We start from the raw sequence: 14488 nt of genomic DNA on the forward strand, positions 1-14488 counted from the left end.
CCCTGGTCAGGCACATACAGGAACATATTGCCATTTTTGCTTCTCTCATTCTCTCCCTTCTTCTCTCTCAAATAAATAAACAAATAAATAAATAAATAAATAAATAAATATATTAGAGCTAATGTACACAAAATGCTTAGCCCCATAAGAGCTTGAAAGATGGCTGATATTACTTGTATCATAAAGAACAGTGATGTCCTATTCAAGTGTCTGCACAAATGACTGATGTGAAAGACCTTCAATAGGTGGACTTTACAAAATAGCATTTCAGAGCCAAGTATGGTTAATGCAGCAAAAAAAAAAAAAACAAGAAGAATTTATAGTACCTTCGGATCCAGCATTGTTCCAAATACCAAGATGAAGAAGCCCTAAGAAACACAGAAGAGAGAAGAGACATTAATAAAATAATATTGGTAATAATATCATTTCTTATCAGTTTTTATTCTGAAACTGATAAAAATAATAAAAAGACAACTAAAATGAAGACCATTTAAGTCAATCTTTGACATTCTCATTTTAATGTCACAATACCTAGATTTATCCATTCAACAAACATTGTTAGAGCATCTTCCATATGCCAGTCACTGTTCTAGGCACTTACGGTACACCAGTAAACCAAACAGACTAAGATGCCTGATTCATAGAAGTATATTTCTATTTTGGCAAAAAGAAATATTTTGCATTTGTGAGGAGCTGTGCATCTCACCAGAATATAATGGTGCAAGTAACAGAAGAAATGTTAGGCAATGGATGGCAAACCTACAGTCTCTAATCAGTAATGAAAGAAATTTTTACAGGAAAAAGGAAAAGCAGTCATGCTCAGTTTTATTTAGTACCTTCTACCTCCTTCTTCCATTTACATCCCAAAACTACTATAACATTTTTAAAGAAAAATCAAGTACATGGATAATCAGAAAAACTAAGACCCCAAACAGATTTAGTTTTTAAGCATATATTGGGTCCTCAGAAGTAAGTGCTCCAAACATTATGTAGAGGGAATTAATTCGCTCTCATATCTCGTCATTCAAAACTAGATCCCAGGAAAGTCTCAAAGAGGATGTTCCTCCATCATTACGGTATTTGAGTTTCCAATCTCCCTCCCTCCCTCCCTCCCTCCCTCCCTCCCTCCCTCCCTCCCTCCCTCCCTCCCTCCCTCCCTCCCTTCCTTCCTTCCTTCCTTCCTTCCTTCTTTCCTTCCTCCCTTCTTTCCTCCCTCCCTCCCTTCCTTCCTCCCTTCCTCCCTTCCTTCCTTCCTCCCTTCCTTTTTTTTTAAAATATGTAGTAGCACAAAAGCACTCTTGAAGAAGAAACAGTATTCATCTTGTTTTGCAGATATGAAAAACAAAGCTCAGAGATGCAACTTTTGAGATGTGATAGATAGCAACATTGATTAGACAAAATTTCTCTTAAAAGTGTGACTGAGCTTTAAAACCAGTGGAGGTGCTCCCACAGGCCTAGTGCTAGGAAATCTTTCAAAGGGCCTCTTCTTATCAGTTCTGGATTTCCCAGTATGTTCCGGGGTCTTTCTTCTCCGTCTGCTCCATCAGCCTCAGCGGCCTCTCAAATTCACTCATCCTAAGATCTGTTCACCCCGCTTCCTCCTGCTTTGTTGTTTCCATCTCCCACCTCACTAGATCTCTGGCTCTCCCTTCTCTCCTCCCAAAGAGATCTTGATTTGCTGATATGCTGGTACTCAATTCTGCTGATTTGTAGCACTTGCCGATCTCCATGGTTAAATACCATCACCACAGTTGATTTAAATCTAGCCACGAGACACCACTGACCACAGAGGTAGGAAGAGACAGGCACATTATTACATCGCGTTTCCACCATATACATACAGTAGATTCAAATGAAATCAGAACCATTGTCAAATGTGGAAAAAAAATAACTAGGGAGTAACGCATTTTGAACATGTTTGGCTTTTGTCTTCCACCTAATTTATTTGATTGTAAGTCTACAAAATTCCTGAAAACATAGCAGTCAGTTCCCTTGAGCCCATACAAGCCAGCTCCTGCACACCATTGCCTGACACCTGCCCCAGGGGTCTGGCCTTCACCCAAACCCTGCTCTCAGCTTCTCATTATCCCATTGGCGCTAATGCTTAGGCCCCACCCTCCTTGCCTGGTGTCCAAGCAGAAACTGAATTTAAATTACAAGTTGATCCTGTTATGACAGGCAAAAGGGCTCATGATACCAAAATACAAGTGCTCTCAGCCTAATCTAAAACAAAAGCCACAGCTGAGATGGCTCCAAGGGACGCAAGGAAAGGAAAATGCTGAGGACTAAGACAAGAACTCATTAAGTTCAAGACAAGTTGCCATGGGATATTAACAGAAATGTAGGCACACTAGGTTAGTAGGTCCAGTCCTGTCAGTGACAGCTGCATAAACATGGGGAAGGGAATAGATTGATAATCATTAAGAGCTATACAAAAAAAATGCAGGGTATAATTAATGTGCTCTATAAAATGCAGAAAAACAATAGCAAGAGATTCAAAAGATTAGGCACCCTATTATGGTTACCATTGTTCTCTAAAACATCAAAATGTTTATTGTAAATAAACTCACTTATACTTAAATTTTGAAAAAAATATTTGACTTAAAATCTCAATTATTCATTAGGTAAAATATTTATTGGAAAATAAGCTTATTTTCAAATAAACATGTATTCAAAAAACGAAATATTTTAGAGGTCTTTAAAAAAATAAATGCTTTTGTTTAAATTAGTTGCTATTTTTATATTTAACATTCAATATAATACACTTTGATGCATTGGAACACTGTAACTGAAAACAAATTAAAAGAGAATTTTAATCAGGAAAGGAATTGTTGAATAGTGAATACTATACAGCCATTAAAGATATATATATATATATATTCATAGTAATCTGGTAAAATGCTAGGATGTGTTTTTAAGAGAAAAAATAAGTTGCAAAATACTATATACATTGTTTTTAACCACTACATTATGTGAAAATATATCTGTATATAACCATAGAACATTTGTCAAAGATATACATAAACGCTATGAACATTTTTGTAATTCACAGAGCTAGGAGAGGAGAGGGCCGTGGCCAGTTGGCTCAGCGGTAGAGAGTCAGCCTGGTGTGTAGAAGTCTAGGGTTCAATTCCCAGTCAGGGCACACAGGAGAAGCACACCTCTGCTTCTCCCCCCTCCCCCCTCTTCTTCCTCTCTATCTGTCTCTTCCCCTTTTGCAGCCAAGGCTCCACTGGAGCAAAGTTGGCTGGGGCGCTGAGGATGGCTTCATGGACTCTGCCTCAGGTGCTAGAATGGCTCCTGCTGCAACAGAGCAACACCCCAGATGGGTAGAGCATTACCCCCTAGTGGTTTGCTGGGTGGATCCTGGTCGGGTGCATGCAGGAATCTGTCTCTCTGCCTCCCTGCTTCTCACTTCAGAAAAAATGCAAAAAAAAAAAAAAAAAAAAAAAGAGAGAGAGAGAGAGAGAGAGGAAAGGATAGGGAAAATAATTTTATTATCACTCTGTAGGGCTTGCTTCATTAAAATAAAATGGTTTCAGATGATAATTAAAAATTCTAAATACAGGGGGTCCTCAGATTATGGCAGTCTCAGCATAAAACATTTTGAGTTTATGATGTTCACTCCCATAAAAACTTTAAAAAAAATTGAGACGTGAGTGTTTCAGCTGATGCTTTAGTATTATACTTACGGACTACGTGGGCAAACTAGTTTTTGACTAGCCTGGAACAATTCTTTGAGAAGGTAGAGAGGCCTGCAAAAGATCTTGTACTCTCCACATTTACTGCTTTTGGAGACGGAACACCTGTAGTCCAGGTAGAATCAACTCCAGCGTCTCCTGCATGTTCTTTAGACAACCCTGATTCACCTGACCCAGTATCTCCAGCACCTTCTGCAGGTTCTCCTGCCTCTCCAGCTTCCTCCTCCCAATAGGTCACTCTCTCCCACCTTGCAATGCCCCTTCCAGTGTGCAAGCCAACCACAGGCATAAAGGGAAGGAATTTTTTAAAATTATTTTTTGTCATTTCTTCTGTTATTACAGTACAGTGTACAGTACAGTATATTTATGTCCTTTTCCTTTTTCTCTGGTTTAGTTGTGTTTTTATGTTTTAGATTATGATTTTACACCTGTGTTAGGATAGGTAAGTAACTTAGACTATGGTGTGTTTTGACTTACACCAAAATTTGGGTTACATCACTGTTGTAGGAACAGAACTGTGTCGTAACCCAAGGACCTCCTATAGAATAAAATATAAATGTACATATGAAAATACTTCTAGTTGCATACTTAAATTTTGTTTATGTTCTAAAAAAGTTAAAGAGTTAAAACTCAGACTACCGTTAGGCTACATTTATGATCTGTATGTCATTTTAATACTTGGTGCTTTCCCATTCACTATTTTATCTTATTTTCAAAACACTCCTATAAAGTGGACAGATTATAACCACTTTACAAGTGAGAAAAAGTATGACTTGGCAAAGTTAAACAAATATTCCAGGGGTTTGTTGCACATTACTAAATGAGAGTCAAGATTGGAATCCAGGCCCTTCTGGAAAAAAAGCTTATTTCCTGACCAAAGAGGCTGTTCTAAAATCCATTGTCCTTACAAATAAATACGATGGCACAACCTTCTGATCACAAAGCTCCGGCATTCTCTCACTTTGGACTTGGTCAGACACATCTGGACTTACCTGGAACGCATTGAGCAAGGAGAAGAGAACGTGGAAGACCAGGGAGCGATCGTTGATGACGGTGGCTAGTCCGAATCCCCAGGTCAGGCCCAGCAGTGGTGTGAGGATGGCGATGTTCTTACTGATCCTCACAATGGCCCTCACCTCCTGGAACATGGAGCTGCCGATGGTGGCTCGCTGGGTCTTGACAATCACGATGGTCACTGTGATCAGGTTTACTACCACGATGGTCAGAGCTGGGACCACAAAGGCCAGGAGGGCCTTGGTCATGTCCCAATTAAGCCAGCAGGCCTCAGGACGTAGGTAGCCTTTTCTGGGCTCAGTGGCAGCCACTGTGACAACAGCAACGACCAAAGGGCACCCGTAGCCCACTGAAAAGAGAGATGCCACCAGGACTGACTTGGGCAGCGTATGGAAAACAATCAGGATTCCGTAGAGGATGAGAAGTGCCTTAGCAAGCATCCAGAAGAACACAGAAAGGTAAAAGAAATGAACGAAAAATGTTGCTGCCACACATCCATCGTGGTGTGTGGTTGGACCACTAAGAAAGGAAGCCACGATGAACCACACATCGGCAACCAGCAAGGTGGCTGCGACATTAGCAATACACAGGTGGCGTAGATACGAGATCTCTGTCTTGGTCACTCGGCTCCAGACCAAGGCCTCAATGGACAAGCAAAGGATCAAGCTGCAGATAGAAATGCCCAGGCCTATGTACGTGATGTAAGTCAGGACGGGACTCTCCAGGGTGTGGGGCGACATAAGAATGGAGAACGAGGTAAACAATTTGCTTGGCCTACATTTGCAGACAGCTTGCTGGGGGTTTTCTTGAATTATTTGACAGGCGTTCTGGTCCCATCTGTTCTCTAAGGAGTGCCAGCCAACACACTGTGTGCTCTTCTCTGAATTCCTGATCTTTTCAAAAACCAGTGAGATTTGTTTAAGTTCCTTGGGCAGAATGACAGACAGGACAAGTCCATTAACAGTGGCCTTTTCCAAAAGACTGGCTTCTAAGATGGCTCCCAGAGTTGGAAATGCAATGCTGATGACAGGAAAAGGGGAAAGCATCGGCTGAAGCTCATCTTTACTGATCAATACCCTCCCAGTGACATCACTGCGCATGTCATCCACTCTCATTGAGAAAGTTAAATTCGCCCCATTGCTACCTCCAGATATGATGGTGCCCATAGTGTGAATGAAGACATCTGATATGTCCACGGCATTTTTATTTTTAAGTAGCTTTCTTGCAAAGGTATTTACTGAGTGTAGCAGCACACAGCTGATGTTTTTTTCAGGGATGAAGGTCCAGTTGGAGACGCACTTGTTGTCAAGAATGTGGTTGGCCATGATGCTGTAACTCTGCCAATGAAGAACAGGTATTAGTGCTGAGTCACTGTCAGCATCGGCCAGGACATTCAAGCTTCACTTTGTTTATGAAGTGTGGTCTTTCAGCCAGCAACATAGGCATCCCCGAGAGTCTCTTATAGAAACAGAATCCAGGGCCCCACCCCACACCTATGAATCAGAACCAGCATCTTAATGAGATCCCCAGGTGACTCTCATATCGCTCAAGGTTGAGCTGGAGGACAGATGCCGGGGAGTGGCCCTCCTCCCACTTATGCAGTGCCTTCCAATGAGGCAGGCGAGTGGGCCACCTTCACCATGTGCATTTCCATCATCAGTTCCACTTCACACTTGGGGGGTGAAACTAGCTATTTGCTAGCCCTGACCAGAGCTCCCACGATGTAATTAACATCTATGACATCCCAACTGTGTGCTGGACAATGTGCAGAAATATGCCAAATTGGAAACCGACCCCAGAAGCGGAGCCTCCTTTTTACTATCCTCTACTTTGAAAAGCAAAAGCAAAGGAAATAAGTCCAGTTCCATGTCACATTTTTTTGCAGCAGACATATCTGGCTGTTTCCCTGGCATCCAGTTATTTCCCACTTTAGGCACCTGTTCTGACTCACAAATAAGTCTTTCTCTCTGCAGGACCTTGGATGGTTTGCATCAGCCAAATGGTTTGCATCATCAGAAATGCCTGCTTCAATGTCCAATCCAGCGCCCAGTAAGTGCTCTCTCTAAAGGTTTATTGATTGAATGTGTTTACTTTTCCATTCGTTTATATAGTTTTTTTCCTCAATGAAGATATATTTTAAACACTTACCAGGTATTAGAGATACTGAGGAGAAAGACATGGTCTCCTCAGACCACAGAGCTCCAACTGACCTCCATTCCTTTTCCACCCTCCTAAAAAACACGAATGACCTCCCAAACACTCCAGGCCACTCACCTGCATCTGTGCCTCATCCACATCTGTCTGTAGCATTGTGGATATGTTGTGTAGGAGCTGCACAATGACAGCAATGTTGCCAGGTATCCGGGGTGAATGCTTTATGTTGCTAATAACACAGGACAAATCCTTCGGACACTTCTGCAGCAACATCTCTGCAATGGTCTCATCTGGCTTCATGGCATAGTCATCTATTTTTATCTTTCCTCCGAATGGTGACGCCAAACTTAAATCCTCAAGGAATAGCAAAAAGAAAGTTTGTTGATTTTTGTCACGTTACTTTTGTTCTAAATGTAAAAGTCCCTTTAGTAAAATGTAGGGCAGCCCTATTACACAACTGTAAATTGCATAATGATTTCTTATTTTACATTTTCAAAGTCACATCTGCTGTGGGACAACCTGCCCGATACCAAGGGGTTTGAATAGAAAATGGAAGTCCCGGGCTGCCAGCTGCCTGTTCCTGAACCCCCTCCATTCCAAGAGCAAGTGTTATGTTTAGCAAATACCACTTCACACCCCTCTTTGCATCTAGGTAAATTTCTAGTGCCATTTAAGCGTTTTTCTCACTCTTCCCAAGGGGCAAGGCATGAGACATAACGTACATATTTTAAAGCTAGAAGTTCTGAACTGGAGTTGGATGAGTCATCTGAAACAGCAAGAGAGAAGAAGGGCTAAGGTAGTGATGGACAGTATTCTCCACAGAATCAGGCTCTGGGCCCCACAGTGCAAAGCAGGGCTGGTAAACTATGGGCCCAGCTTGGCCACCTGGATTTTGTAAATAAAGTTTTATTGGGACTCATCTTGCTCATTCATTCTAAGTATTGTCTACGGTGCTTTCATGCTACAATGGCAGAGTTGAGTAGTTGCAACAGAAACCCAAATACCCACGACACCTAATGTATTTACTACCTGGCCCTTTACAGAAAAAAGTTGCCAATCCTGGTTTTAGCAGACCCCTTCCTGGGGCTTCTCCAGCCTGCCCCTTCCCAGAAGACAAGAAGTTCATGACCTAGAGGAAATGCCTACTCACAACACATGCCCCTGCTTTTAGACACCTGGGTTTTCTACTCAGTCACCCCAAACCCGTTTCCGGGCCTTCCCCATGTCTGTGCTGCCAAGCACGGACCTGCTATCAGTGAGGTCCCCCTGAGGCCTCAGAGCTGTCAGAGGGACACCTGTGTTCAAGCAGGAGGGTGTGAAGCCTTGGCCTTCTACTTCCCTCAGCAGGCAGGATGCTATCTGCAATGGGAGGCTGACAGAACCTATTTTATTTAGCAGTTTATAGGCTTGATATAAAGCATTTAAATGCCACATTGCCCCATGTATAAGATGTTCTTGTGTATAAGACGCACCTTAATTTGGGGGCCCGAAATTTGAAAAGAAAATGTGTGACATAAAGTTACTGAACTCAAGTTTTATTCATCATAAAATGCATACAACTCCACATCACTGTCAAAACTCCCATCCATTAGCTTGTCCTCATCTGTGTCTGATGATGAAATCACTGTCTTCATAGATTGCCTCACCCTCAGTTCCATCTATGGCATTTGAAATGTCACGACCACTGTATAAGACACACCCAGTTCTTAGACCCCAAATTTTTCAGAAAAGGTTGTGTCTTATACATGGGGAGATATGGTATTAAGACAGATGGTATGTGGGTCTCCATGTATATCTTTGCTCAGGCCCTTCAAATTAGGGGTGAGTAGCCTTCTGGATGCTGGTAGGGGAACTTCCTTCCGGGACAACATCGACTGCCTTCCCTTGGCCATATCCCCAAACAGCGGATGTTGGTAGAACATAACAAATGCAAAGCATGGACTCCCCCAAATGAATCAGGGGCTGAACTTCAGAAAGACCAAGCTCCTGCTAGAAGAGGAGAAAAAGAAAAGAAATAACACTTGATCTGATTTTATTTGTTAGAATTCGGTTTTTTAAAAATGCGTAACTACTTAAGTATAATGGGAAATTCCTTCCTTTGTTTGACAATGAAGTTTTTCCCTCTACATCAGCTTTCTTCTCGTGCTTCACTGAGCACCGAGGTCACCTGCAGATCTTGGTAAAGTGCAGATTCGGAGTCACCAGGTCTGGGTGGAGCCCAGATTCCCCAGGTCTAAAAGTTCTCAGAGTTGCCTTGCGCTGCTGATCAGTGAAGAACACCTTGAGCAGCCAAACTTCAGGAGATTAAAGGTCTATCAGTGAAAACGGAGAAGTCAGCTGGGATAATTCCAGACAGCTCTTCTAGCTCTGACCTAAATGATCTGATTCCTTTGTGTCATGAAAGGTGTGGGCAATGGAGCACAAACTTGTAGATGCCCAATGTTAAGAATGCCTTTCTGTGTAGAGAGAGAGAGGACAGGTAGGTGCTTACGTATTCAGCTACAAACATCCCTACCTACCACCCTGCCTGAAGCTGTCACTCTCTTACTGAGTGCAATATACATTGCTAATTTGGGCTCCACTTTGCATGTGAGAGAAAGTATATTATTACCTCAAAGATGTTAATGGCATTAAGAGTTTGGCAGGTATCAGTGATCTTCCGCCATTTTTTCTGCTTACATAAAAACTCCATATTGCCCTGAGCATCTGGAGGGCAAGGTTGACCGCAGTGGGAATTGTCCACACAGACACCATCGCATACATCTGCGAAGATAAAAGGCATCAGCATTAAATGGAGAGGTCTCAACTCTGGGTTCCATGGGCCAATCACCAAAGTGTCACCACATGAAGGCACATGAATCCTGTGGACATCAGGTGTCTTTTTTTTTTTTTTTGTAAAGTAGAGGAAGATTGAAATAGATTAGTGATCGTCATATTTTCAGTGGAAAAACACTACGGTTTGCAACATAATCTTATCCTGAATTCAAATGTAGAAAGTGGATAAGTATAACTGGCCCAGTTGAAGTGATAGGGAAGAGCCCACCGTCCTGTCCACTAGGTCCTTGTCAAACCACACAGGAACCCCCCGAGCACCTACTCAGTCCCCTAGAAGAGGGGACAGTTTGGAAGCCACTGTACCTGATGTTCTCTAAGAAACCTCCCAGCTCTGGAACCTTAGAATGAATTATGACATCAACGGGTTCTCACAGACTTGCGTTAGCCACTACCCCAGCCTGACTGGCTCAATCCAAAGGATTACTAGCGGAGAACTCCCAGACCAGAACGGAGTGGAGGGTGCTGGCAGAAGAGGGAAGCAGGGGTCAAAGGTACAATTTAAGAAGACAAAAATTAAAAAAGACAGGGCAAACCATCAAGGAGTCCTGCCCCCCCCATGCCATAAGACAGGCCAAGAACAGCCTTCAACAGATGGACAGCACAAGTTTCATTGGATTAATAACCGCTCCCAACATACCGTGTCGCCTGGCAGACACCTTTTCCTTATTTTTGCTGGCAGCCTAGAAAGGAAAAATCAGAATTCACATCAAAATCAATTGGTGATATGCCAGCCTAATGATTCACTTGAGTCACAGCTACGATGCTGGGATACCATCTAACTTATGGCCATGAAGTGTGTCTCATGACTCTATTTGTCCTTTAGCCTGAACCGCCATTTCTCCCACAGCTCTTCAGAAGGCGCCCTCCTTCCACCCAGTGAAAATGAACTTCATATTATAGAGGAAATACATCAGGAGCAGAGGTGGGTTTCTGGGAAGTTAATGAAGGTTAAACTTCAGAATCCATTGCTTGTATGGGCCCCTTTGAAGCAGAGAGAGGATCTAGCAATGGGTTCACATGATCGTGTGTTTTATTAAATTTTCCAAAGCAAAACTGTCTAACCACCATCTGTTCAGACCATTATTTTTTTGCCACTCCAACTCCCCCTCCTTCACACACACCCTCGTTTGGATAGTTATTAGAGGGTCTGTAGCTATATATAGAATCTGGACAAGTAGAAGCCAAGTTGGGGATCCATTTAGCTTGGATTTAACAGTACTTATATAGTTTGTAGTCATTTCTACATTACAGTGAAGACATAAGTAGTATTAATTCTAGGAGTATTTGCAATTAGTCACAGAACAAGAAAGTTCTAAGTACCCTGAAACCTTGTAGCTCATATAGGAAAGAAACTTGCTAAAGGTTTTTTTTCCAAATTTGGCACAGGCCAACAAATTTCCATGGCATTACTTATAATGAATTCTGAAGCTAAAGCTATTTTTCTAAACTAGAATAATAAAGTTAACCAGCAATGCTAGAAGAAAGACTGAATACTCTTTATATGCTCTCTATAGAAAAAAGTATTATAAAATTATTGATGTGCAAGTATGAACCCCAAATCTAGCAACAAAAATGTAGGCAGTTTATTAATAAAAATATTGTTATTTATTTTATTGAACTTATTACTGAATAATGCTGAGTAATTATTGAATATAATATTCTTCATCAGTTATAAATTTGAAGTTTGTTTTGAGTCATTTTTCTTATTCTAACTAAATATTCATTTTCCCCTAAATTTTATATTTGTAATGTTGTATATTTTTTTCCTAAGAGGGATCTCCCCAAACCTTGCTTTCCTCTATCATGGGCATTCCCACCTCTCCTAATTAGAAGTCCCTTTCTTTGCCACCCATTTGAATAAGAAGAGTGTCACACTGGGGTCAAGGGGTGGCTCTGCGAAGAGAACATCTGGGGCTAAACCCCAACACTGCCACTGGAGATCCTGAGAAAGTTCACCTCCCTGAGCCTCAGTTTCCTCATCCATAAAGCAGGGTAGGAACTGTAGTACTACAATTCCATGGTCTTGCCTCAGATGACTTTTATAAATAATAAAAGAGATTAGATTTATTCAAATTAGATCAGCACTTCAAAATTAGCCTGTAAGTAGTATTTAAGATTTAGCTATCATTATTATTTCCTGAATATGGACTTACTGAATGTCTATTACATACAAATTAAGTTTGCTTCCTCCAACAAGTTGTACCTGATCCAGTTCTAGATGATACATTTTTTCCCTCTCTGGCTCCAGTAATATTTATATCCATACCATCATACCACTCATTCAATGTTTGGCACATACTCACCTGATCTGCTATCTTACTATCTAATCATTTTATATATGCATATTATTTTCTCAATTAAATGATAAGTTTCTTAAGAACATGAATTGTGTATTGTGCTTTTTTTATATCCCCCTATGTAGCTTTATTAGTACATATATGAACATACTAGCATATACAGAGGGTCCTCCGGTTACAACACTCTCGACATGCCATTTTGAGTTTATGGTGCTCATTCCCATAAAAACTTAGTACAGGTAGAATCATCTCCAGCGTCTCCTGCATGTTATTCATACAATCTTGATTCACCTGACCCAGTATTTCCAGCACCTTCTGCAGGTTCTCCTGCCTTCCCAGCTTATTCCTCACAACAGGTCACTCTCTCCCACCTTGCAATGCTCCTTCCAGTGTGCAAGCCAACCACAGGAATAAAGGTAAGGATTTTTTTTACACTCATTTTTTGTCATTTTTTCTGTTACTATAGTACAGTGTATACAGTACAGTATATTTATGTCCTTTTCTTTTTTTCCGTGGTTTAGTTGTGTTTTTATGTCCTAGATTATGATTTTACAACTGTGTCAGGCTAGGTTAGTGATTTAGGCTAGGATGGGTTTCGACTTGCACCAAAATTCGGGTTATGTCACTGTTGTAGGAACAGAACTGTGTCGTAACCCAAAGACTCCCTGTATGTACATGTATGTATGTGCATATATGTATGTATGTGGAGCGTGAGTCTAAATCTTCCTGTTTTTGCACCATAAGTTTTCCCTCTAGTGCCTGGTTCCTACCACCCACTAGTGGGCATTCCAGTTTTCAAGGTGGGTGGTAGCAGAGCAACCAAAGTATAAATAAAAAGATAGATTTAACTATGGTAAGTTGTTTAGTAAAGATTTATTCTGCCAAATTCAGCGAAATCTGACATAAAGTATGTGGTAAGTAATCATTATTATATGCTTTAACTTGCTGTAAGTCTGCTTTATAAATTTTATAAAGTAAAGTTACTTCCCTACTTTATAAATCACCATTACTGTGGAACCAGTGGGTGGTTAGAAAATTGTACTACTGACAGAGATATAAAAGTGGGTGGTAGGTATAAAAAGGTTGGCTACCCCTGCTCTACTGGCTGGAATGAGCTTTGGTAATATTACTCCAACTTGCATTCCTAGATCTCAGCCTTTGAGGAAGGAACAAGGAATTCATGACTCAGCTGTCTGACTAACATTTGAAATTTATATCTCTTCCCTCTTCACAATATTGTTTCTCTCTATGTTGCCAAGAAATAAAGCTGAATCTTCCATTTTCTCTACCAAAGGAGAATTTATGGGGAATCTAAATTGAGCACTTGGGGTCTGTTCAAAGTAAAGAAGGTGTCCCTGATTCATGGAATACAACACCCCTCAAAATACAAATGTAGCCCTGGCCGGTTGGCTCAGTGGTAGAGCGTCGGCCTGGCATGCAGAAGTCCTGGGTTCGATTCCCGGCCAGGGCACACAGGAGAAGCACCCATCTGCTTCTCCACCCATCCCCCTCTCCTTCCTCTCTGTCTCTCTCTTCTCATCCCGCAGCCAAGGCTCCACTGGAGCAAAGATGGCCTGGGCGCTGGGGATGGCTCCATGGCCTCTGCCTCAGGCACTAGAATGGCTCTAGTTGCGACAGAGCGCCGCCCCGGATGGGCAGAGCATCGCCCCCTGGTGGGCGTGCCTGGTGGATCCCGGTTGGGTGCGTGCTGGTGTCTGTCTGACTGTCTCCCCGTTTCCAGCTTCAGAAAAGTACAAAAAAAAAAATACGAATGTAAAGATGGCTTCTCATTTATCAATTGAGAGAATCAAGCCTTATTATATACGTGAAAGAGTCAAAGGCCCTCCACTAAAACAAGAAGACTAAAATTATATTTTCAGAGTTCTGAAAGATTTTACAGATCAGTCTAACCCCCTTAGTTTACAGATAAGGAAAGTGAGGCTTGGATAGATGAAGTGACTTGCCCCAGGCCATGCAGGGTGCTCCTCTTTGATCTGGGTCTAGAACTCAGCTCTCCCAACCCCTATAGTGCTGTTCTCTCTACCAAGTCAACCCACATCCCAGTGGAGAGGGCAAAGGAGGGTGCAGGGAAGTACAAGTGCCTCACGATGCCCTAAGCCCATCTTGAGAGGTCACGGGTCTTTGACACACCACCATAAAGCACAGGAAAGTGGACAGCTCTGGATAACACTTGGCTCATTAAGCAGACCACAGTGAAGTCACTTTATATTCATCATCTGTGTGGGCACAAGGCCATGGTATGCTGTTTACAAGGCATTCTGGGAACTCTGCCTTCTTAAGTGAAGTACCTGATTCACTTCTTTCAGGTTAATCTGCCCACATACAACTCCTGGTCATTTCATTTCTAGGGTAGCATCTGATGCAAACTATGTTAGCGTTAGATATCAACAGTCTTCAACCTGCTACTGGAAAAAGAAGAAGAAAAAACAACTTCATATCCTGCCACCCGCTACACTGTGGAGCTGC

The 14488-nt window shown here is 41.9% G+C and overlaps 1 protein-coding gene across 2 annotated transcripts in view; it reads right to left on the reverse strand.

Annotated features, from left to right (window-relative positions):
• LOC136319086 (putative adhesion G protein-coupled receptor F2P) overlaps nucleotides 1-14488 on the reverse strand; it is a 44106-nt gene that overhangs the window by 10940 nt on the left and 18678 nt on the right. For both annotated transcript variants that reach the window (XR_010728179.1, XM_066252415.1), the window contains exons 3-7: nucleotides 10342-10384; nucleotides 9481-9632; nucleotides 6990-7223; nucleotides 4694-6052; nucleotides 327-368 (exon numbers count right to left, since the gene is read on the reverse strand). Coding sequence is in view for 1 of the 2 variants with exons in the window: in XM_066252415.1 (XP_066108512.1) it covers nucleotides 327-368; nucleotides 4694-6052; nucleotides 6990-7223; nucleotides 9481-9632; nucleotides 10342-10384 (1830 nt within the window). In the remaining variant the exon portion in view is untranslated. The remainder of the gene's footprint in view (nucleotides 1-326; nucleotides 369-4693; nucleotides 6053-6989; nucleotides 7224-9480; nucleotides 9633-10341; nucleotides 10385-14488) is intronic.

The sequence above is a fragment of the Saccopteryx bilineata genome, chromosome 1, assembly GCF_036850765.1.
Source record: "Saccopteryx bilineata isolate mSacBil1 chromosome 1, mSacBil1_pri_phased_curated, whole genome shotgun sequence".
Classification (NCBI taxonomy): domain Eukaryota; kingdom Metazoa; phylum Chordata; class Mammalia; order Chiroptera; family Emballonuridae; genus Saccopteryx; species Saccopteryx bilineata.